At 46.1% G+C, this 26,194-nt stretch overlaps 1 protein-coding gene across 2 annotated transcripts; it reads right to left on the bottom strand.

Moving 5' to 3' along the window:
• Nucleotides 1-4,097: 4,097 nt before the first annotated feature.
• On the bottom strand, nt 4,098-25,485 carry LOC138656656 (gastrula zinc finger protein XlCGF66.1-like). 2 transcript variants are annotated; one of them, XM_069743745.1, is made up of 4 exons: nt 25,346-25,485; nt 19,356-19,532; nt 19,151-19,274; nt 4,098-4,944 (listed from the first exon to the last, which is right to left on the bottom strand). In XM_069743745.1, the coding sequence occupies exons 1-4, from the start codon at nt 25,421-25,423 to the stop codon at nt 4,736-4,738; spliced, it is 588 nt and encodes a 195-aa protein (XP_069599846.1). In that variant the 5' UTR covers nt 25,424-25,485; the 3' UTR covers nt 4,098-4,735. The 2 variants fall into 2 exon arrangements, with proteins under 2 accessions (XP_069599846.1, XP_069599845.1); XM_069743744.1 differs by having other exon boundaries at nt 19,151-19,532.
• Between the last annotated feature and the right edge of the window lie 709 nt (nt 25,486-26,194).

Below are 26,194 nucleotides of genomic sequence, written 5' to 3'. Positions count from 1 at the left end.
CCCCAAAGGATAGGCAGCCCCCTGTTGTGAATTCTGCTCTTGGGCTCCCTCCGGTGGTTGAACCCAGGACAGGGCCCAGTACTAAACGAGAGAAAGGTTTGTTAAACTATTAGATACACAGGTCTCCCTTCCACATACAGGGGTCACAGGGCAGAAAAGAAAAGGGGCCCCCAATACTGCACAGGGGCGACAGGAAGCATCCGGTGAGACTACACCAGGAGGCCTCTACAGCCATCGGTAGCACAGACATGGGAGAAAAGGCGCCCATACTCAGCAAATCACCCCCGAGCACAGGCTCTGAATGCAGGCATTGCAAAACTACTGTCCCTTGAAATGCTCTCATTCAGGCTGGTGGAGACTGACACCTTCCGTAACTTCATGGCATTGGCAGTCCCACAGTACAACGTGCCCAGCCGCTTTTATTTCAGCAGGCAAGCCGTCCCTGCCCTGCAAAAGCATGTGGAGGGAAAAATTAAACATGCGCTACTAAACGCGTCAGTAGCCAGGTCCACCTGACCACCGATGTGTGGACCAGTAACCATGGACTGGGAGGATACCTTTCCCTCACTGCCCATTGGGTAATTGTTGTGGAGCCGGGTACAGATCTTGAGAGTGGCGCTGTACATGTTCTGCCAACTCCAAGGATTGCAGGAATCCAGTCTGTACACATTGACTCCTCATACTCCAGTTCCTCTGAATCATTGCTGCAGGAGCCATCACAGTCTACCTCCACATGGAACCGTGAAGGCTTACCTGTTACGACCGATATGAACACAGTCATGGCCAAACGTCAACAGGCCGTATTGAAATTAATTTCTTTGGGGAATCGAAGCCACACAGCACAGGAGCTCTGGAATGCCATCAATTAGGAGAGCGACGTGTGGTTTGTGCCAGCGAATCTCCAGCCAGGCATGGTAGAGTGTGACAATGGCCGAAATCTGGTGGCAGCTCTGGGCCTAGGCAATCTCACTCACATCCCATGTCTGGCACATGTGCTCAACTTGGTCGTGCAGAGTTCTTTGAGGGACTATCCGGATCTTGATGCACTGCTGCACAAGGTCCGCCTTGAGTGTGCTCACTTGCGGCGTTCCAGCATGGCAAGATCGCGCATTGCAGCTCTGCAGCACTGATTCCGCCTTCCGGAACATCGCATCATATGTCACCTACCCACCAGGTAGAATTCAACGTTACATATGTTGGAGCGGTTGTGTGAGCAGCAGGCAGCAGTAATGGAGTACCAGCTGACAATGATCCAAAGCACACCGCCAGGGCAACGAAGGAGTGGCTTCGTAAGAAGCATTTCAAGGTCCTGGAGTGGCCTAGCCAGTCTCCAGATCTCAACCCAATAGAAAACCTTTGGAGGGAGTTGAAAGTCCGTGTTGCCAAGCGAAAAGCCAAAAACATCACTGCTCTAGAGGAGATCTGCATGGAGGAATGGGCCAACATACCAACAACAGTGTGTGGCAACCTTGTGAAGACTTACAGAAAACGTTTGACCTCTGTCACTGCCAACAAAGGATATATTACAAAGTATTGAGATGAAATTTTGTTTCTGACCAAATACTTATTTTCCACCATAATATGCAAATAAAATGATAAAAAAACAGACAATCTGATTTTCTGGAATTTTTTTTCTCAGTTTGTCTCCCATAGTTGAGGTCTACCTATGATGTAAATTACAGACGCCTCTCATCTTTTTAAGTGGTGGAACTTGCACTATTGCTGACTGACTAAATACTTTTTTGCCCCACTGTATACTGTGTATATATATACAAACATATCAATTAGTAAGTTAATCACCTGGAGAGAAAGCCGGCTGGCAAGGGAGCAGACAGAAAGCACATGGTAGCAGCCATCTTGTCAGTGTCCGTCTGTCGTCAATAGTCAATAAAGTCAGTTGAAAGTACAATCGCGCATGCAGAGATTGCCACGTGACGCGTGCGCGGGTCGCGCTATGAATTGTGTCTAGCAGCACAGGCCCAAAACAAAGCCGCAAAAGCGCGGGCGCCGTCACCTAGCAACACCAGGATCAGACAGACAGTAAAATACAAACACATAATGAATTTGTTAGCGTACGCGCAGTATATCTGTTATCAACATAAAAAAGGTGAGCCTGAGCGACTATATTGCAATTATTCATTGATATAAATAGATTGAATAATATATGGACTAAACATAGAAAGATAGCACAGAAAATATCAACTATGAGGCTAATATGCATCGGCAATGATTGCGATACACAGAAGCACAAAATGGCTAAAAAATTAAATGAATTAAATTAATAAAGAAGGGTGAAAAGCATGTGAAGGCACAAATTATTGAAAAAGAAAGAAAATGAAAAAAATATATAACATAAAAAAATGAAACATATATAGAGTACAGACCAAAAGTTTGGACACACCTTCTCATTTAAATACTTTTCTGTATTTTCATGACTCTGAAAATTGTAAATTCACACTGAAGGCATCAAAACTATGAATTAATACATGTGGAATTATATACTTAACAAAAAAGTGTGAAATAACTCAAAATATATCTTATATTCTAGGTTCTTCAAAGTAGCCACCTTTTGCTTTGATGACTGCTTTGCACATTCTTGACATTGTCTTGATGAGCTTCTAGAGGTAGTCACCGGGAATGATTTTCACTTCACAGGTGTGCCCTGTCAGGTTTAATAAGTGGGATTTCTTGCCTTATAAATGGGGTTGGGACCATCAATTGGGTTGAGCAGAAGTCTGGTGGATACACAGCTGATAGTCCTACTGAATAGACTGTTAGAATTTGTATTATGGCAAGAAAAAAGCAGCTAAGTAAAGAAAAACAAGTGGCCATCATTACTTTAAGAAATGAACGTCAGTCAGTCCGAAAAATTGGGAAATCTTTGAAAGTGTCCCCAAGTGCAGTTGCAAAAACCATCATGCACTACAAAGAAACTGTCTCACATGAGGACCGCCCCAGGAAAGGAAGACCAAGAGTCACCTCTGCTTCTGAGAATAAGTTTATCTGAGTCACCAGCCTCAGAAATCGCAGATTAAAAGCAGCTCAGATTAGAGACCAGGTCAACACCACAGAGTTCTAGCAGCAGACACATCTCTACAACAACTGTTAAGAGGAGACTTTGTGCAGCAGGCCTTCATGGTAAAATAGCTGCTAGGAAACCACTGCTAAGGACAGGCAACAAGCAGAAGAGACTTGTTTGGGCTAAAGAACACAAGGAATGGACATTAGACCAGTGGAAATATGTGCTTTGGTCTGATGAGTCCAAATTTGAGATCTTTGGTTCCAACCACCGTGTCTTTGTGCGACGCAGAAGAGGTGAACGGATGGACTCTACATGCCTGGTTCCCACCGTGAAGGAGGACGTGTGATGGTGTGGGGGGTGCTTTGCTGGTGACACTGTTGGGGATTTATTTAAAATTGAAGGCATACTGAACCAGCATGGCTACCACAGCATCTTGCAGCAGCATGCTATTCCATCCGGTTTGCGTTTAGATGGACCATCATTTATTTTTCAACAGGACAATGACCCCAAACACACCTCCAGGATGTGTAAGGGCTATTTGACCAAGAAGGAGAGTGATAGGGTGCTACGCCAGATGACCTGGCCTCTACAGTGGTTTGGAGTGAGCTGGACCGCAGAGTGAAGGCAAAAGGGCCAACAAGTGCTAAGCTTCTCTGGGAACTCCTTCAAGATTGTTGGAAGACCATTCCCGGTGACTACCTCTTGAAGCTCATCAAGAGAATGCCAAGTGTGTGCAAAGCAGTCATCAAAGCAAAAGGTGGCTACTTTGAAGAACCTAGAATTAAGACATCATTTCAGTTGTTTCACACTTTTTTGTTAAGTATATAATTCCACATGTGTTAATTCATAGCTTTGATGCCTTCAGTGTGAATTTACAGTTTTCAGAGTCAAGAAAATACAGAAAAATCTTTAAATGATAAGGTGTGTCCAAACTTTTGGTCTGTACTGTATATAATAAAGTTAATGAAAATAAATATAAAAAAATAATAATAAAATAATAATAAAGAGATAGATGATGTAATAGAGTAAGATAACACAGAACCACATGAGAATATTTAATAACTATCACACTGTATAATGCATACTGAATCTTTATTGAACCATTAGGCAAAATACAAAAATACAAAAAAGAAACCCGAAAGTCTCCTTCAACAAACTGCCCGAGACTAAACATGACTTTATAAATAGATGAAAAAGGTCAAAATGCAGGGAAAAAAATCTGAAACAAATCGAGGAGGCTGGCCCATGACAATACATGGTACATATACATAAGTCTCAAGTCGTACTGAACTGCCAATCATCCACGATTAATGATCCAGAATATAGGAAACAAACACTTGTTAGATAAGTGTCGGACCCAGCTGAACAATTAGAATAAAGGAAAACTCAAAAAAACATAAATGAAGATATGGTACTGTGAATAGACGCTTCAGGAAAGAGATCTGATGACTAGAAAATAAGGCCGGGTTCACATTGCGTTTACAGCAGCCCGTTCAACACATACGTTAACGGGCTGCTGATGCAAGTGCCGGTATGGCAGCACGCTAGCGCAGATAGAGCATCTGCTAGCTCTATCTGCGCTAGCAGTGACGGACTAGGAAACGCTGCAGCCCGCGTCTCAGGGTCCGTCACTCAATGACGGCACATCCCTAGCGCACGCCCATTGTGCGATGCATCCCACATAGGAATTAATGGCGGCCTTAACGGACTACGTTACACCGTGTTTATGCCGCGGTGTAACGTAGTCCGTATAACGGGCGCCCATAACGCAATGTGAACCCAGCCTAATTCTCTGATGAAAATAGCCATAATACTCCAAGCAAGCACCAAGGTGAGAGTAAGATGTAAATCCTCTCCAGGGAAAGTGAATGTGCTTCCATCACAGAACAACGAATACCAATGTCTACTGGTCCAGGGTATATCTAAAAAAAATAGAAATAGAATAGAGATGAGCCATATAACTAAACAAAAAGACATATAATTATGGTGTGTATTTTAACCATAGAACCCAGAAAACGAGAATTCCTCCTTTAGACCTCCAGGGGACATGCTCTTTAAATTGAAAATCCAACGGGACTCCCGGCGAAGGAGGTCCTTAGTTGGATTCCCACCCCGAATGTTGCCAATAACCTGGTCCACCATCATTACACGTATTTTGTGATGTCTACTCCCATGGTGTTCTATATTGGAAATGTGCTGCTGAATTCTGCGTTTGATTTCTTGGCTACTTTGTCCCACATACTGTATATCTTTGGGCATTGACAGATAAGAATATATATCACACTAGATGGTGGCCTGATCCTAACGCATCGGGTATTCTAAAATATGTGGACAGAACTTGTTCAGTAAACGTGACTAAACTATGTGGCACTGTGACTGACAGAACTTGTTCAGTAAACGTGACTGAACTGCGTGGCACTGTGACAGACAGGACTTGTTCAGTAAACGTGACTGAACTACGTGGCTCTGTGACTCACAGAACTTGTTCAGTAAACGTGAGTGAACTGCATGGCACTGTGACTGACAGAACTTCTTCAGTAAACGTGACTGAACTGCGTGGCACTGTGACTGACAGAACTTGTTCAGTAAACGTGACTGAACCACGTGGCACTGTGACTGACAGAACTTATTCAGTAAACGTGACTGAACTGCATGGCACTGTGACTGACAGAACTTGTTCAGTAAACGTGACTGAACTGCGTGGCACTCTGACTGACAGAACTTGTTCAGTAAACGTGACTGAACTACGTGGCACTGTGACTGACAGAACTTGTTCAGTAAACGTGACTGAACTACGTGGCACTGTGACTGACAGAACTTGTTCAGTAAACGTGACTGAACTGGGTGGCACTGTGACTTACAGAACTTGTTCAGTAAACGTGACTGAACTATGTGGCACTGTGACTGGCAGAACTTGTTCAGTAAACGTGAGTGAACTATGTGGCACTGTGACAGACAGGACTTGTTCAGTAAACGTGACTGAACTGCATGGCACTGTGACTAACAGAACTTGTTCAGTAAACGTGACTGAACTGCGTGGCACTGTGACTGACAGAACTTGTTCAGTAAACGTGACTGAACTATGTGGCACTGTGACTGGCAGAACTTGTTCAGTAAACGTGAGTGAACTATGTGGCACTGTGACTTACAGAACTTGTTCAGTAAACGTGACTGAACTATGTGGCACTGTGACAGACAGGACTTGTTCAGTAAACGTGACTGAACTGCATTGCACTGTGACTGACAGAACTTGTTCAGTAAACGTGAGTGAACTATGTGGCACTTTGACTTACAGAACTTGTTCAGTAAACGTGAGTGAACTGCATGGCACTGTGACTGATGGAACTTGTCCAGTAAACGTGACTGAACTACATCACACTGTGACTGACACACTATGACTGCGCCTGTCGCTGATTGATCGTGTGCGGCTGGCGCGACCAATCAGGGACGCGGGATTTCCATTACAAACAGACAGAATTAGACAATATAGTAGATTCCTCGAGCGACAGTTTGAATAAGGTTTAAAGTGCCTGGAAACATTGGGAGGGTAACATTATCAGCTGCAACCATGTAGGGGCAAATATTGCAACCACCACATGGAAATGACTCCGTGAGGTGATTCCCCGTGCCCAATCTAGTGGTTGGTCGTTAGTTGATTCTCTTTCTCGTTTCCAGTTCGAGCGTTTCCGGTCTTTGGCTCCGGAGGCAGAAACCATCGGTTTGGATTGCCCAGCGGACCTTTGGCTCGTGGCATCGGGGATGCTGAAGATCTGATAAGGTCGTCGTTGGCTCCCAAAACATGGGAGGCTTATCAGATGGCTTGGTCTTCTTGGGAAGGGGTCTTGGCATCCTGCCCGGGTGGAGGTAATGCTGATGATCAGGTGGGGATTTTGTTGTCCTGGATTAGCCGTGGTTTGGATGAGGGTTGGTCGTGGGCGAAGGTATCACGCTTGCTGGCGGCTTTGGCGTTTGGTTTCAAATTGAGGGGGCAGTGTGATTTGTCTAAAGCTTTCCTGGTGAGGCAAGCCGTAAAAGGTTTCCGGAGACAATATGGTAGGTTGGATTCCCGGCGTCCCGTGTCTTTTGCGATGTTGGAGCGATTGGGTGAGATTTTGGGGGACTGTTGTGGGTCACTGTTTGAACAACGTCTTTTCAGTTTGGCTTTCTCGTTGGCATATTTTGGTGCAATGAGAATTAGTGAACTGGTGTCTCCTAATAAGTATACAGCTGGGGGAGTTTTGGCAAGGGATGTTCTCTTGTCTGAAGGGCGTGTGGAGTTCTGGTTGCGTCGATCCAAGACGGATCAGATGGGGCGCGGTAGAAAAATTGAGTTGGGTGCGGTAGTTGGTTCACTGATGTGCCCAGTTAGTTGTTTGAAAAGTTTTTGGGGGCTAGGGCCTCGCAGGGAGGGATCTTTACTTTGTCATGAGGACGGTTCTGCTTTGTCAAGATATCAGTTTCAGATGATTTTCAAGAGAGCGCTTGATGTATTGGGGTTGGATGATTCGCGTTTTACTCCTCATTCCTTTCGGATTGGGGCAGCTACGGATGCGGCTGCGGGAGGTTTGGATGCGGAGGCTATCAAGCGTATTGGGAGATGGAAGTCGAATAGATATCGCAGTTATGTTAGGTGTTAAGTGGGGGTGTGTGTTTTCGTCCTGGAAAGGTTCGTTTTGATAAATCGCGGTCTTTAGGTGGTGGATTGAACTTTGTGTTTGTATTTTTAGGTTCCTTACCGTTTTTGGTGTGGATTTTCGGCCATTCCTATGTGCATTGGGGAGCCCGGCGCGCTGACGTACGGTCGAAGGGTAGACAACTCGGTTTCGATCGGTCGGTAGCAGTGGTCCGGTGGATTGGTTTTAGAGGTTTGTCCTGGAACAGGGTGCTGAAGGAGATCAATGCTGCGGTAGTTTTGGACAGGTCACCGTAGATTTTGGTGCTACACGTGGGAGGTAATGATTTGGGTATGCGCCCATTTAGAGAACTAATTAAGGACATCAAGCAGGACTTGTTGCGGTTGTGGCGGTTATATCCGGGGATATCGGTGGTCTGGTCGGAGATTGTACCGCGAAAACGGTGGAGGAATATGCGGTCCTTGGAAAAACTTAATAAGGCCAGGATCAAGGTCAACAGAGCGGTGTCCGCGTTTGTGGCCAGGAATGGTGGAGTAGCCGTAAGGCATTTTGAGTTGGAAAAAGGTGACGGGGCGTTCTGGCTGGTAGACGGTGTGCTTCTGAATGCCGTTGGGATTGATTTTTGGGCACTTGGGCTGCAGGAAGGTGTGGAGAAGGCCATAGCGTTTCGGAGTGGTGGGGTCTCAGGTCTTTAAGGTTTCAAAGTCCCTCGTTGTGGTGGCTGGGGGGAGTCCTTGGAGTTGATGGAAATTGGGTTGGGGGGATTCATTGGCTTATGGCTCCCCGTTATTTTGTGTTAAAACTGGTTTTGGATCTGGTGACTTGGGGGGTTCCGGCGGGGGTGGTCGGTTCCCCGGGAATTGTAACGTGAACAGGGAACCCGCTGGGGTTTTGGTGCTCCTGAGCCAGGCGGTATCGGCTGGGAGTAATTTGGTTTTGGTAACGTTCACGTTGTGCTGTGTGTTTGATCACCAGATCCATGGGAGCTCCAAGGACCCCTCCTAGTTTAAAGTTATTGGATGTTATAATTTATTATGTTTGTTTGTATTTAAATAAAAAGGCTGCAGTGGCCGACATTATTCCAAAAGAATATGTAGTTTGAGTCTTTATTTAGGGGTAAGAGGGCATGGGTTATGGGGGGGGGGTTATTAAAAGGGAAGGTTTGTGCTGTTTATCTACCCCAACTGCTCGACATTACCAGGGTCAAGAGCTAGAGGCTGAGTCAGCAAGGAAAGCCAAAACTTTTTCCTGCTGTTCCGGCTTTAAAAGCGGTTTTCCTACTCCCAGATAAGGGAGCCTTTGAGGCCTTGTGTAGCCAGACGATGACGCTGGCTCAACACCTCGAGCCTTATGTGCTATTTTGCTTTTTCCACTACCACCATCATTACCAGCTGGCAACGACCGCCCACGGCCTCTTCCACCAGACTTCCTCATTTTTGGGAAAATGTAACCAAAATAACAACCGTTATATGGTACTATAAAACAAGGTAGGTGTATATAAACTTGTTGAGAATTTAAATCTCCCTTTTTTTGGGGGGAGACTGCACCTAAACTCAGGCCCAGTGTATTTCACTACACAATGTAAGTGGCAGAACGTGGCTGGAAGATATACGACAAACAGAACTGACGTAGATCCACTTAGTGCCAATTTAAATCTCCCTTTTTTGGGGAGGAGAATACACCCAAACTCAGGCCCAGTGTATTTCACTACACAATGTTAGTGGCAGAACGTGGCTGGAAGATATATCAAAAAATACAAGGACTGTAGTACAATTTCAATCTCCCTACAATGAGCTCAGGACAAGTTTGGCAGCCAGCAATAAAAAGGACTGCTGCACACAAAAGTGTGGAGTGGTCAAATAAACAAGATAACTGTGCAGAAAGGAGCAACAGGATTTTTGCTTTTCAAAAAGCAGTTGGTTTGCACAGCGGCGTACAAACAGCAATGCAGCTATCAGGGAGCCTTATAAGGCAGCCTAATAAGCTACAGAGCTGATGCACAAAAATATAAACTCCACTGTCCCTGCAAAGAAAAGGTGGTGTTGGACAGTGGAAATCGCTACAGCACAAGCAGTTTCGGGGTTAATCTTCCCTCCCTAACTATATCCCTTCTTCTGATGCAGCTGCAGCAACCTCTCCCTATGCTAAGATCGGCAGAAGTAAGATGGCGGTCGGCGTGCATGCCCCTTTATAGCCCCTGCGTCGCCGCAGAAAGCAAGCCAATCACTGCAATGCCCTTCTCTAAGATGGTGGGGACCAGGACCTATGTCATCACGCTGCCCACACTCTGCATCCTCCTTCATTGGCTGAGAAATTGTGCTGAAAACGTCATACGAAACACGACTTTGGCGCGCTGATCGCCGACCTCGTGGCCGATCCCACATTAGGATTGGGTCGGGTTTCATGAAACCCGACTTTGCCGAAAGTTGGAGATTTTTCAATTTGTCCGATCCTTTTCACTCAACCCTAATTATCACTCTGTTTTCGTGAAATATCTAATGTTTTCATCCCTTGACCAAGGCATTGCACTATTTAACGCTTTTCAGCAGTAGAGAAATCCTTTTTATTTCTCATATTGCTTGAAACCTGTGGCCTGCTTGATAATGTGGAACATCATTTTTAAGTAGTTTTCCTTTAATTAGAATCACCTGGAAAACTAATTATCACATGTGTTTAAGATTGATTTCAGTGAGCCATTGAGCCCTGAGACACAATACCATCCACGAGTTTCTTTGAAAAACAAAACAATTAAATCTTTATGACACTTAAATCCAATTTGCATAATAATTTGGAACATGGTGTAGACCTTTATGGCCTGCCTCTCTGGAACAGAAAAATTATATAATAGCCCCATTGAATATTAGATAATGGCCCCATCAATAAGATTAATAGCACAATCATAAGGACTATGAGGAAGGAGGTCTTGACACCCCTGTTCTGAAAACACATCCCCGAAGTCAGACAGGTATTCCGGCAGAGACCGGGTATCCACCCTGGCTAACCGGGTGCCCAACCAGTGTCCTTGACAATACTCGCTCCACTTTACCACCTCCCGAGTCTGTCAGTCCACTACAGCATTGTTCAGCATACGCCAAGGTAGTTCAAATGCCACAGGAGAGGGCAAACTATCTAGCACATAACACTTGATTAATTCTGAGTGCATTGCCCCTATCAGCAGATGTATCATTCGAATGACCTGAGTAAAATACCCCTGGCTCAAGGGTACAGAGTCAATGGCAATTGTGGGCATAGACTAGACAGTTTATGTGTCTTGAGACCCTTGTCCTGGACGAACCTGGCATTAATCTGATAAAACACTGCCTCACTGTCTAGAAAGGCTTAAATAACCACTTTAATTTTACCAAAATGGATCTTGGCTGGTAAAAAAATTGTGACCTTACCACAGAGGAAATATATACACCTGGGTTGTTAACTTACCCACAACCCGGGCTCCTTACTTTTCTCGTGGCTGTTTGCGGTTATGTATGGAAGGACAAGTACCCACAAAACGATCCTTCTCACCAACAAAACACACTTCCCCTGTATGCCAAACTGCAGTGGGACAAATAAACAAGCCATTCCCGCCAAATGCATTGGTTCTTTGGTTGAGTAAGCCCTAGGTTCCCTTGACCCCGGATCCCTCGAAAATTGGGGTGTCTGTTTATGTCTCTGCTGAAGACGGCAGTCCACCTGGATAGCCAGAGACATGGCCGCCTTCATCCTTTACCCTCACAGAAAGCCCTTGACAGAACTGGACCACCTACGAGACTCGGAGCAATACACCTCCACTGTCCGGTCTCCCTGCGGAAGCTCACAGTTTAGATTCGGCCAGAGAAACAAGGTCGGGGTCATCGTATATATGACCCAGAGCCTGAAAAAAAATCCTCAACCGTCTGAAGAGACAGAGTCACACGGAATACAAAATGCCCAGGCGATCCCCACCCATTGCTCCTCGGTACCTGAGTAGTGATTATGTAATATAAAATAAAGTTTACAGGTTTCCCTGAAAACAACAAACATCCCAACTCCTAGAGAACCTATCTGGCAATGTGATCTTGGGCTCAACTAAGGGTTGCCTGAGAGCCCTAAGCCTGAAGTGTTAGGGGTTGCCAAACAACTGGGCGCAAGTCTGCCAAGCTGAGTGGCTGCACTTAACCTGTCAGAGCAGCCGCCGGATCCATGATGGATCAAAAAAGTTATGGGCCAGTGTTAATATCACGAAATACCTTGTGACTGTGGGCGCTAACCAGGTCCCTAAAAATAGGGGAGCTCTAGACTATCCCTGTTTCCTTGGATTACTTTTGAAGAATGAGACACCTGGTTCACGTGCTTTGCTGTGCTCCTATATCAACCCTTATCTGTTCCCTCCCCCACCCAGGAAGGTGAGAAGCCAAAGTGTGTAGGAGAACACTAACCAGACAAACAAGGGAAGACGGACAGAGATAAATGAAAATAAGAATCTTATAAAATACACTCATTAAACAACAGAGTGGAACACACGGGAGTAAAAGGAAGGAGAAACCAAGTAGGAGAGGATGAGGATGTGCACACAAAAAAAACTGAGCAACAATAACAAATCTCCAAACAAGAACTACACCTCCAACTCCAAACCAGGCAGTGAGAGCTAGCACTGACAATTCCAAAGGTGATCATGTATAGTAGAGGGGAGTGGCAAACATTAAAGAGCTGACAGATTGACCCTTGCACTGCCAGCAAGGAAAAAACCTGCACCATTTAATAAGATGGTGAAGTACTTCTAGTACCAGTAGAGGGTGAAACGTACGTCTTTATAGGATCTAGAATGCTACAAAGGCCCATACAGGGCTCATGGATTCTGTTATTGTGGATATACAGTATGTACTGGATTTATCATATCTGGACTTGGCTTCAGGACACACATTACAATGTACGGCACTGTATATGACACATAATCAGTGTCTGGCCCACGAAGAACCATCTCCAGAACCCCACTTTTCAACTACGTGCAAATGTGACATTATCCTTAATCACAAATTTGTATAACAATGAACTGGGTAGATTGTTCAATTAATAAGATGCTGCCTGTGTCCGTACATAATGATTCAATTATAAAGTGTCAAGTGCTGCTTATATAAGAGGGTGGTGACCCATTCGTGCACGTGGGCCCACCGGAGGAGCCAGTCCAAGCCTGCATATAATTTATGATGTCCTTTAGGAGCTGTTAGTGCACTTCGGTGTATGCTGAGTTCGGTAGAAGAAGCTGTCGACCAGATGATCATTTATCCGACAACTATGAGGCTTTACAATGCATGGAGGAAGAGTGGAATTGTAATGTACAAAGAACAAATGGCTTTTCTTATCTAAAATTGACATCGTATTCGCTTATCTTAATAAAACTCATGCTGGAATAAAATGCAAAAAGGAGCATACAAATTTGCAACAATGTACTCGGCAAGCTGTGACTGCCTTTCTCGGTACATTATCTACCTTACCCTACATAAAAAGAATATTCCAAATAGAAAATGTTTGGCCATTTCCACAGAAAGATTTGGTTTCCGTAAGTTTTTCATGTGTAGGAGGCCCCACTAACGCTCATTAGAGCAGTCTATACTTCAAAATGTATTCACTATCGTTTGGACAACTTTTCTCAGGAGCTTTCAGATTTTAGGAAAAGAGGCGTTCTTGAAAAATGTGCAACTGTTTCCATAGTTTTTTCACCCCTACATACAGTTCTTATTTCTCTTTCAATCCCAGATAAATGCTGCTATAAAACAACAGCAGACATTAACCCCTTAGCGACCGCCGATACGCCTTTTAACGGCGGCCGCTAAGGGTACTTAAACCACAGCGCCGTTAATTAACGGTGCTGTGGAAAAAGTAAATAGCGCCCCCCAGAGTCGGATTTTCTCCGGGGTCTCAGCTGCCGGGGGTAGCCGAGACCCCAGAGAACATGATTCGGGGGGTTTTTAACCCACCCCGCATTTGCGATCGCCGGTAATTAACCGTTTACCGGCGATCGCAAAAGAAAACGCGATCTCTTTTTAATTTCTCTATCCTACGATGTGATCGCACATCGGAGGATAGAGAAAAGGGGTCCCAGGTAGCCCCCCAATACTTACCTATCTCTCCCGATGCTCCTCGTGGCTCCCGGTGGGCGCCGCCATCTTGAAAATGGGCGCATGCGCAGTGCGCCCGCCGGCCCCGCGAGAATCTTTGGGGTCTCGGCTCCGGGGGTAGCCGAGACCCCAAAGAGCATGATCCCCTGTTTTGCAATCGCCGGTAATTAACTGTTTACCGGCGACCGCAAAAAAAAAAAAAAAAAAAGCTAAGTGTAATTCTCTGTCCTCTGATGTGATCGCACATCAGAGGACAGAGAAATAGGGGGATTCGGGGACCCTGCCATACTCACCTGTGTCCCTGGATCCTCCTGCTGCTCCTCCTGGCCGCCGGCATCTTCTGGGCAAAAGAAAATGGCGGGCGCATGTGCAGTGCGCCCGCCATCAGTCTCCATCTGCCGGCCGGCAGGAGAAGAGCAGTTGGGGCTAAAATTAGGGTTAGGGGTAGGGTTAGGGGTAGGGCTAGGGTTAGGGGTAGGGTTAAGGCTAGGGTTAGGGCTAAATTTAGGGTTAGGGTTGGGGCTAAATTTAGAGTTAGGGTTGGCGCTAAATTTAGGGTTAGGCTTCTTTCACACGTCGGTACGGGGCCGTCGCAATGCATCGGCTCGACATACCGACGCACGTTGTGAAAATTGTACACAACGTGGGCAGCGGATGTAGTTTTTCAACGCATCCGCTGCCCAATCTATGTCCTGGGGAGGAGGGGGCGGAGTTACGGCCACGCATGTGTGGTCAGAAATGGCGGATGCGACATACAAAAAAACGTTACAATGAATGTTTTTTTGTGCTGACGGTCCGCCAAAACACTGATCCAGTGCACTACGGACGCGACGTGTGGCCATCCGTCACGATCCGTCGGCAATACAAGTCTATGGGCAAAAAACACATCCTGCGGGCACATTTGCAGGATCTGTTTCTTGTCCAAAATGACGGATTGCGACGGATGCCAAACGACGCAAGTGTGAAAGTAGCTTTAGGGTTAGGGTTGGGGCTAAAGTTAGGGTTAGAGTTGGGATTAGGGTTAGGGTTTGGATTAGGGTTGGTATTAGGGTTAGGGTTGGCATTAGGGTTACGCTTGGGATTAGGGTTAGGTTTGGGATTAGGGTTAAGGTTAGGGTTGTGATTAGGGGTGTATTGGGATTAGGGTTAGGTTTGAGGTTAGTGTTGAGATTAGGATTAGGGGTGTGTTGGATTTAGGGTTTTGATTAGGGTTATGGTTAGGGTTGACATTAGGGTTGTTTTGGGGTAAGGGTTGGGATTATCGTTAGGGTTAGTGATTAGGATTATGGATCGGGTTGGGATTAGGGTTAGGGGTGTGTTGGAGTTGGGTTGGAGCTAGAATTGGGGGGTTTCCACTGTTTAGGTACATCAGGGGGTCTCCAAACACGACAGCCAATTTTGCGCTCAAAAAGTCAAATGGTGCTCCCTCCCTTCTAAGCTCTGCCGTGCGCCCAAACAGTGGGTTACCCCCACATATTTGGCATCAGCATACTCGGGATACATTGGATAACAACTTCTGGGGTCCAATTTCTCTTGTTACCCTTGTGAAAATAAAAACTTGGGGGCTACAAAATCCTTTTTGTGGAAAAATATATATATATATTTTTTTTATGACTCTGCATTATAAACTTCTGTGAAGCACTTGGGCATTCAAAGTTCTCACCACACATCTATATAAGTTCCATGGGGGGTCTAGTTTCCAAAATGGGGTCACTTGTGGGGGATTTCTACTGTTTAGGCACATCAGGGGCTCTCCAAACGCGACATGGCGTCCAATCTCAATTCCAGCCAATTCTACATTGAAAAAGTAAAACGGCACTCCTTCTCTTCCAAGCTCTGCGGTGCGCCCAAACAGTGGTTTACCCCCACATATTGGGTATCAGCGTACTCAGGAGAAATTGCACAACAACTTTTCTGGTCTAATTTCTCCTGTTACCCTTGTGAAAATAAAAATTTGTGGGCAAAAAGATCATTTTTGTAGAAAAAATGCGATTTTTTTTTTTTCACGGCTCTACATTATAAACTTCTGTGAAGCACATGGGGGTTCAAAGTGCTCACCACACATCTAGATAAGTTCCTTAAGGGGTCTAGTTTCCAAAATGGGGTCACTTGTGGGGGGTTTCTACTGTTTAGGCACATCAGGGGCTCTCCAAACGCGACATGGCGTCCAATCTCAATTCCAGCCAATTCTACATTGAAAAAGTAAAACGGCGCTCCTTCACTTCCAAGCTCTGCGGTGCGCCCAAACAGTGGTTTACCCTCACATATGGGGTATCGAGAAATCGCACAACAACTTTTGTGGTCTAATTTCTCCTGTTACCCTTGTGAAAATAAGAATTTGTGGGCGAAAAGATCATTTTTGTGTAAACAAAAGCGATTTTTTATTTTCACGGCTCTACGTTATAAACTTCTGTGAATCACTTGGGGGTTCAAAGTGCTCACCACACATCTAGATAAGTTCCTTAAGGGGTCTAGTTTCCAAAATGGTGTCACTTGTGGGGGGTTTCCACTGTTTAGGCACATCATGGGGCTCTGCAAACGCAACATGGCGTCCAATCTCAATTCCAGCCAATTCTGCATTGAAAAAGTCAAACGGCGCTCCTTCACTTCTAAGTTCTGCGGTGCGCCCAAAAAGTGGTTTACTCCCACATATGGGGTATTGGCGTATTCAGGAGAAATTGCATAACAAAATTTATGGTTACATTTCTGTTTTTACACTTGTGAAAATAAAAAAAATGGTTCTGAATTAAGATGTTTGCAAAAAAAAGTTAAATGTTCATTTTTTCCTTCCACATTGTTTCAGTTCCTGTGAAGCACGTAAAGGGTTAATAAACTTCTTGAATGTCGTTTTGAGAACCTTGAGGGGTGTAGTTTTTAGAATGGTGCCACACTTCATTATTTTCTATCATATAGACCCCTCAAAATGACTTCAAATGAGATGTGGTCCCTAACAAAAAAATGGTGTTGTAAAAATGAGAAATTGCTGGTCAACTTTTAACCCTTATAACTCCCTAACAAAAAAAAATTTTGTTTCCAAAATTGTGCTGATGTAAAGTAGACATGTGGGAAATGTTATTTATTAACTATTTTTCGTGACATATCTCTCTGATTTAAGGGCATAAAAATACAAAGTTTGAAAATTGCAAAATTTTAAAAATGTTCGCCATATTTCCGTTTTTTTCATAAATAATCGCAAGTAATATCGAAGACATGTTACCACTAACATGAAGTACAATATGTCACGAAAAAACAATCTCAGAATCAGCGGGATCCATTGAAGCGTTCCAGAGTTATAACCTCATAAAGTGACAGTGGTCAGAATTGCAAAAATTGGCCCGGTCATTAAGTACCAAATTGGCTCTGTCACTAAGGGGTTAAACAGTTCTTGTATCTTTCACATCCACATTCTGGCTGTATTTTGCAACCATATTTAATTTGTATTTTGTCTGAATATATAACTAAAAATTAACAGAACACAAACACTAAAGAGCTGGCGACGGAGAAGAATATCCGACTTCTCTTTTTATCCCGCGGTCACCACTCACCTGGGCGGTGATCTGTAGGGGTCTCGTCTTTACACCGCTGACCGCCCCTCACATTAGGGGTCTCCTCTTTACACCGCTGATCGCCCCTCATATTAGGGGTCTCCTCTTTACACCACTGATCGCCCCTCATATAAGGGGTCTCCTCTTTACACCGCTGATCGTCCCTCATATTAGGGGTCTCCTCTTTACACCGCTGATCGCCCCTCACATTAGGGGTCTCCTCTTTACACCGCTGATCGTCCCTCACATTAGGGGTCTCCTCTTTACACCGCTGATCGCCCCTCACATTAGGGGTCTCCTCTTTACACCGCTGATCGCCCCTCACATTAGGGGTCTCCTCTTTACACCGCTGATCGCCCCTCACATTAGGGGTCTCCTCTTTACACCGCTGATCGTCCCTCACATTAGGGGTCTCCTCTTTACACCGCTGATCGTCCCTCACATTAGGGGTCTCCTCTTTACACCGCTGATCGCCCCTCATATTAGGGTTCTCCTCTTTACACCGCTGATCGTCCCTCATATTAGGGGTCTCCTCTTTACACCGCTGATCGTCCCTCATATTAGGGGTCTCCTCTTTACACCGCTGATCGTCCCTCATATTAGGGGTCTCCTCTTTACACCGCTGATCGTCCCTCACATTAGGGGTCTCCTCTTTACACCGCTGATCGCCCCTCACATTAGGGGTCTCCTCTTTACACCGCTGATCGCCCCTCACATTAGGGGTCTCCTCTTTACACCGCTGATCGCCCCTCACATTAGGGGTCTCCTCTTTACACCGCTGATCGCCCCTCACATTAGGGGTCTCCTCTTTACACCGCTGATCGCCCCTCACATTAGGGGTCTCCTCTTTACACCGCTGATCGTCCCTCACATTAGGGGTCTCCTCTTTACACCGCTGATCACCCCTCATATTAGGGGTCTCCTCTTTACACCGCTGATCGTCCCTCACATTAGGGGTCTCCTCTTTACACCGCTGATCGCCCCTCACATTAGGGGTCTCCTCTTTACACCGCTGATCGCCCCTCACATTAGGGGTCTCCTCTTTACACCGCTGATCGCCCCTCACATTAGGGGTCTCCTCTTTACACCGCTGATCGCCCCTCACATTAGGGGTCTCCTCTTCACACCGCTGATCGCCCCTCATATTAGGGGTCTCCTCTTCACACCGCTGATCGCCCCTCATATTAGGGGTCTCCTCTTTACACCGCTGATCGCCCCTCATATTAGGGGTCTCCTCTTTACACCGCTGATCGCCCCTCACATTAGGGGTCTCCTCTTCACACCGCTGATCGTCCCTCATATTAGGGGTCTCCTCTTTACACCGCTGATCGCCCTTCACATTAGGGGTCTCCTCTTTACACCGCTGATCGCCCTTCACATTAGGGGTCTCCTCTTCACACCGCTGATCGCCCCTCATATTAGGGGTCTCCTCTTTACACCGCTGATCGCCCCTCACATTAGGGGTCTCCTCTTTACACCGCTGATCGCCCCTCACATTAGGGGTCTCCTCTTCACACCGCTGATCGCCCCTCATATTAGGGGTCTCCTCTTTACACCGCTGATCGCCCCTCACATTAGGGGTCTCCTCTTCACACCGCTGATTGCCCCTCATATTAGGGGTCTCCTCTTTACACCGCTGATTGCCCCACACATTTCTCTTTGGACCATTAATATTGTTCAGATCTTTTTCCGGATCCAAAATCTGCAAAACAAATATTGTAAAAGTCCCCGATGATCGGAGAAGTCCCTGGGGTTGTCCTTTTACTGGAGAGAACTGAGGAGACACAGACGGGACTGACATCGTTATTACATACAGAGAATTATAGGCCGTGTGTATTTAGTCCTGACTATTACCTGGTGATGTGCGGGGCCGGTGCTCCTCCATCATCACCTCCTGGTACCGATCCTTGGGTCCTTCTAGATACTCCCATTCCTCCATGGAGAAATAGACGGTGACGTCCTGACACCTTATAGGAACCTGACACACAATGATACCGTCATCACCCAGAATCCTCCAGTGCTGTCCTGTATAATGTCCCAGCATTCCCAGCAGCGTCACCTCTCCAGTCAGCAGCTCAATCATCTTGTTGGCGAGTTCTAGGATCTTCTGGTCATTGATCTCCTCATGTATCTGGGAGTGAGGTGGAGGCTCCAGGATTGGGCTCAGGGTTCCTCCCCGTCCTTCAGACACAGGGGCCTGACAGCGATCACTAGAGATCTTCACTACTATGTAATCCTGAGTGTGGAGACATTAATAATATCACTACAGACATCTCCAGAGTCCATCACCTCTCCGGTCATATCCCCTGTTATTCCCATAGATAAAGAGGTCATGTGATGACATCAGAGCCTCTCTCCTCTCCGGTCATATCCTGTTATTCCCATAGATAATGAGGTCATGTGATGACATCAGAACCTCTCACCTCTCCGGTCACATCCCCTGTTATTCCCATAGATAATGAGGTCATGTGATGACATCAGAGCCTCTCACCTCTCCAGTCATATCCCCTGTTATTCCCATAAATAATGAGGTCATGTGATGACATCAGAGCCTCTCTCCTCTCCGGTCATATCCTGTTATTCCCATAGATAATGAGGTCATGTGATGACATCAGAACCTCTCACCTCTCCGGTCATATCCCCTGTTATTCCCGTAGATAATGAGGTCATGTGATAGACTCAGTCTGCTGAAAATCATCTTTTAACTTCCATCTTTTAAATTACATCTTTTTAATTATGATTCTGAATTAGACTGAATTCTAGAATGCATTTGGCTACTCATCACTACTACAATATTATCATCATCTGCACCATCTAATCGAGCTGTTCTCCTCTTCCCACAGGTATGCACTGACTTTACCCAGCTCTCCCTGGCTCCAGAATATCTCTGTATACTGCATTGATTTTCCATGGTATGCACTGACTTTACCCAGCTCTCCCTGGCTCCAGAATATCTCTGTATACTGCATTGATTTTCCATGGTATGCACTGACTTTACCCAGCTCTCCCTGGCTCCAGAATATCTCTGTATACTGCATTGATTTTCCATGGTATGCACTGACTTTACCCAGCTCTCCCTGGCTCCAGAATATCTCTGTATACTGCATTGATTTTCCATGGTATGCACTGACTTTACCCAGCTCTCCCTGGCTCCAGAATATCTCTGTATACTGCATTGATTTTCCATGGTATGCACTGACTTTACCCAGCTCTCCCTGGCTTCTGAATGTCTCTGTATATTGCACTGACTTTTCTATGCTTCCCCTGGACCTGAGTGTCTTGGTGCAGCACATATAATCCTTTTAGTATGCTTTCTTACCTATGAGCTTGTTTCCATGACCTGTTTTCATGTATCCCATTGTGTGATCCTGGCATCTCTTTGAGTGGTCAGTCTTACCCCTCCCTCACTTTATGACCTTTGCTTAACTCTCTACATCTGGTCTCCCATACCCAGCCACCCCCTCATTCACACCTGATTGCCCTTAACTGGGGATATATTCACATGCAGGAGTCTGCTATAGACTCAGTCTGCTGCAAATCATCTTTTAAATTACATCTTTTTAATTATGATTCTGAATTAGACTGAATTGGACTGGAATTGACTGGAAGGTAACAGAACACCAACCACTACAATGTTTCGGTTTCTTTTCTCTTTCACCCCCATACTACTTTCCTTCTTACAATCTCCTGCAATCCCTCCTCCTAGTAAGGAACTAGTCATTTCTTCCTCCATACTCCCCAGCCATCTCACCTTCCCCTCAGAACTGTTCCTCCACATACAATCCTTTTTATCCAGACACACACGGCCAATCATGTCCTATCCTGCTCCCACCTTCTAATGATCTGTCTGTTACTCCTCATTGCTGGTGACATATCCCGGCCCTCCCCAATTCATCCCCACACTCGTTTCTAACCCCCTGCCACGATCCTCCGCACGTTTTCCCAACCACGACAACCTCATACCCATTCATCCAGCCCCCACTCCCCCGCTCCCCCTACTTGGAGCACTATGGAACGCACGCTCCATCTGCAACAAACTGCCATTTATCCATGACCTCTTCATCACCAACAAACTCTCCTTCCTCGGCCTCACTGAAACCTGGCTCACCCCCTCTGACTCGGCCTCTCCAGCTGCGCTCTCCTATGGCGGATTCCACCTCTCTCACACCCCTCGCCCCAGCAACAAACGCGGTGGAGGAGTTGGCTTGCTCCTGTCCGACACCTGCTCCTTTACTCCAATCCCGCTACCACCCTCCGCTACTCTTCCCTCGTTTGAGGTGCACTCTGTCCGCATCTATTCCCCCTCCAACCTCCAGCTGGCTGTCATCTACCGCCCCCCAGAACTAGCCATCTCCACCTTTCTCGACCACTTCACCACCTGGCTACTTCATTTCCTCTCTGTTGACATCCCCACTATCATCATGGGTGATTTCAATGTCCCCATTGACACTTTCACCTCAGCTACCTCTAAACTTTTATCACTGACTGCCTCCTTTGGCCTCACTCAATGGTCCTCTGAGGCCACTCACAAAGATGGCCACACGCTGGACCTCATCTTCACCCGCCTCTGCTCCCTTACTAACCTCACTAACACACCCCTCCCCCTGTCTGACCACAACCTACTGACATTCTCGTCCCTCTCCTCTCCTAGTGTGCAACCCCCACTCCACAAACTCACTCACCCTCGCAGAAATCTCAAACATCTCAACTTACAATCACTCTCTGAGTCCCTTCTCCCTCTCACAGACATAGCCTCCCTTCATGACACAGATGCTGCTGCCACTTTTTATAACACCACAATAACAACAACACTCGATTCGGCCACCCCACTCATGCATAGTAAAACTCGTACAATTAACAGGCAGCCCTGGCTGACCAGCCTGACCAAAGAATTGAGACGGGCTTCCAGGATTGCTGAGCGGAGATGGAAGCGATCCCACTCTGCCGACCACTTCACTGCATACAAGCAGTCCCTCGCCAGCTTCAAGTCTGCGCTCACTGCCGCAAAACAAACTTACTTCTCATCCCTCATATCCTCCCTGTCCCACAACCCTAAACAGCTTTTCAACACTTTCAATTCTCTACTCCGTCCCCCCGCACCTCCTCCCTCCCCCCTCATTTCTGCTGATGACTTCGCCTCTTTCTTTAAACAGAAGATCGACACGATCAGAGAAAGCTTTGGCCCACAGCTCCCACTGCCCCTCTTAGCTGCTCAACCCTGCTCCTCCAAAACCAGCTTCTCCACCATGACAGAAGATCAGCTCTCCACCCTCCTGTCAAGATCACACCTCACCACCTGCACGCTTGACCCGCTCCCATCCCACCTCATCCCTAACCTTTCCACGGTCTTCATCCCAACCCTAACACACCTCTTCAACCTCTCACTCACAACAGGTGTCTTTCCCTCATCCTTCAAGCATGCCAAGATCACACCCATCCTCAAAAAGCCCTCCCTCGACCCATCCTCTGTGTCTAGCTATCGCCCAATATCTCTTCTCCCTTATGCCTCCAAATTGCTGGAGCAACACGTCCATCTTGAACTGTCCTCCCACTTCTCCTCCTGCTCCCTCTTTGATCGGTTACAATCAGGCTTCCGTTCCCATCACTCAACTGAAACTGCCCTAACTAAAGTCACCAATGACCTACTAACTGCCAGGAGCAAGCGACACTACTCTGTCCTCCTTCTCCTGGACTTGTCTTCTGCCTTTGACACTGTAGACCACTCCCTTTTGCTACAAATCCTCTCATCCCTTGGCATCACAGACTTGGCCCTTTCCTGGATCTCGTCATATCTGACAGACCGAACATTCAGTGTCTCCCTCCCCCACACCACCTCCTCACTTCGCCCCTTGTCAGTCGGTGTTCCTCAAGGCTCTGTTCTAGGACCCCTACTCTTCTCCATCTACACTTTCGGCCTGGGACAGCTCATAGAATCCCACGGTATGCAGTACCATCTCTACGCTGACGACACGCAGATCTACCTCTCCGGACATGACCTCTCCTCCTTGCTTACCAAAATCCCGCACTGTCTGTCTGCCATTTCAGCCTTCTTTTCTGCTCGCTTTCTACAACTGAACATGGACAAAACAGAATTCATCATCTTTCCCCCATCTCACTCTACCCCTCCACCAGACCTATCCATCAATGTCAATGGCTGCTCACTATCCCCAGTCCCACACGCCCGGTGCCTCGGGGTGATCCTCGACTCTGCCCTCTCTTTCAAGCCACATATCCAAGCCCTTGCCTCCTCCTGTCGTCTCAAACTCAAAAATATTTCCCGGATCCGTGCTTTCCTTGACCGCAACACTGCAAAAACGCTAGTGCATGCCCTTATCATCTCCCGCCTCGACTACTGCAACCTCCTACTCTCTGGACTCCCCTCTAGCACTCTGGCACCACTCCAATCCATCCTACACTCTGCTGCCCGACTAATCCACCTGTCCCCCCGCTATTCCCCAGCCTCTCCCCTGTGTCAAGCCCTTCACTGGCTTCCTATCGCCCAGAGACTCCAGTTCAAAACCCTCACACTGACATACAAAGCCATCCACAACCTGTCTCCTCCATACATCTGTGACATGGTCTCCCGGTACCTACCTACACGCGACCTCCGATCCTCCCAAGACCTCCTTCTCTACTCCCCTCTCATCTCTTCTTCCCATAACCGCATCCAAGACTTCTCCCGTGCTTCCCCCATACTCTGGAACTCTCTACCCCAACACATCAGACTTGCGCCTACCATAGAAACCTTCAAAAAGAACCTGAAGACTCATCTCTTCCGACAAGCCTACAGCCTGCAGTGATCCTCAACCTACTGAACAGCCGCACAGCCAGCTCTTCCCTCTCCTAGTGTATCCTCACCCACCCCCTGCAGACTGTGAGCCCTCGCGGGCAGGGTCCTCCCTCCTTATGTACTCGTGTGCCTTGTTATCTGCTCATGTTTAATGTATTTGTCTATATTTGCCCCGTATTCACATGTAAAGCGCCATGGAATAAATGGCGCTATAAAAATGTATAATAATAATAATAATAATAATGTGATGACATCAGAGCCTCTCACCTCTCCGGTCATATCCCGTTATTCCCATAGATAATGAGGTCATGTGATGACATCAGAACCTCTCTCCTCTCCGGTCATATCCTGTTATTCCCATAGATAATGAGGTCATGTGATGACATCAGAACCTTTCACCTCTCCGGTCATATCCCCTGTTATTCCCGTAGATAATGAGCTCATGTGATGATATCAGAGCCTCTCACCTCTCCGGTCATATCCCGTTATTCCCATAGATAATGAGGTCATGTGATGACATCAGAGCCTCTCACCTCTCCGGTCATATCCCGTTATTCCCGTAGATAATGAGCTCATGTGATGATATCAGAGCCTCTCACCTCTCCGGTCATATCCCGTTATTCCCGTAGATAATGAGCTCATGTGATGATATCAGAGCCTCTCACCTCTCCGGTCATATCCCGTTATTCCCATAGATAATGAGGTCATGTGATGACATCAGAGCCTCTCACCTCTCCGGTCATATCCCGTTATTCCCATAGATAATGAGGTCATGTGATGACATCAGAACCTCTCACCTCTCCGGTCATATCCCGTTATTCCCATAGATAATGAGGTCATGTGATGACATCAGAGCCTCTCACCTCTCCGGTCATATCCCGTTATTCCCATAGATAATGAGGTCATGTGATGACATCAGAGCCTCTCATCTCTCCGGTCATATCCCGTTATTCCCATAGATAATGAGGTCATGTGATGACATCAGAACCTCTCACCTCTCCGGTCATATCCCGTTATTCCCATAGATAATGAGGTCATGTGATGACATCAGAGCCTCTCACCTCTCCGGTCATATCCCGTTATTCCCATAGATAATGAGGTCATGTGATGACATCAGAGCCTCTCTCCTCTCCGGTCATATCCTGTTATTCCCATAGATAATGAGGTCATGCGATGACATCAGAACCTCTCACCTCTCCGGTCATATCCTGTTATTCCCATAGATAATGAGGTCATGTGATGACACCAGAGCCTCTCACCTCTCCAGTAAGATGGAAGATTATCTCCAGGGTGAGGTTTATTATCCTCTCCTCCATCTTCTTCTTCTCTCTATCCATCCTTGGTGGGTGAACCAGTAAAATTATTTGACATTAAAAGAACTAACGGACAGGATTATTCAGTGCAAGACCCTGAGTAGAAAAAAAGATGAACCAATATAAAAACATACCGAAAATCTTATGGAAAAATTACAATTACTGGAGATAATCCGATGCTGAAGTTGGTTTCTTATTTGGCAATTTCTTTTCTTTCTTTACCCCTTCATGACCCAGCCTATTTTGACCTTAATGACCTGGCCGTCTTTTATAATTCTGACCACTGTCCCTTTATGAGGTAATAACTCAGGAACGCTTCAACGAATCCTAGCAGTTCTGAGATTGTTTTTTGTGACATATTGGGCTTCATGTTAGTGGTAAATTTAGGTCGATAATTTTTGCGTTTATTCGTGAAAAAAATGGAAATTTGGCTACAATTTTGAAAATTTTGCAATTTTCAAATTTTGAATTTTTATTCTGTTAAACGAGAGAGTTATGTGACACAAAATAGTTAATAAATAACATTACCCACATGTCTACTTTACATCAGCACAATTTTGGAACCAAATTTTTTTTTTGCTTGGAAGTTATAAGGGTTAAAATTTGACCAGCGATTTCTCATTTTTACAGCAAAATTTACAAAACCATCAGTTTGAGGGGTCTATATGGCTGAAAATACCCAAAAGTGACACCATTCTAAAAACTGCACCCCTCAAGGTGCTCAAAACCACATTCAAGAAGTTTATTAACCCTTCAGGTGCTTCACAGCAGCAGAAGCAACATGGAAGGAAAAAA

Source organism: Ranitomeya imitator, unplaced genomic scaffold, assembly GCF_032444005.1.
Source record: "Ranitomeya imitator isolate aRanImi1 unplaced genomic scaffold, aRanImi1.pri SCAFFOLD_938, whole genome shotgun sequence".
Taxonomy (NCBI): Eukaryota; Metazoa; Chordata; class Amphibia; order Anura; family Dendrobatidae; genus Ranitomeya; species Ranitomeya imitator.
This window is presented reverse-complemented; position numbering and strand designations above follow the sequence as displayed.

Coding starts and splice junctions, on each gene's coding strand:
- LOC138656656 (XM_069743744.1), bottom strand. CDS start 25,423: ATGGATAGAGAGAAGAAGAAGATGGAGGAGAGGATAATAAACCTCACC. Junction 19,533..25,345: donor TCTTCCATCTTACTGGAGAG/GTGAGAGGCTCT, acceptor CTCCACACTCAG/GATTACATAGTAGTGAAGAT. Junction 4,945..19,150: donor CCGGCCCCGCACATCACCAG/GTAATAGTCAGG, acceptor TATTTTTTTTAG/ATATACCCTGGACCAGTAGA.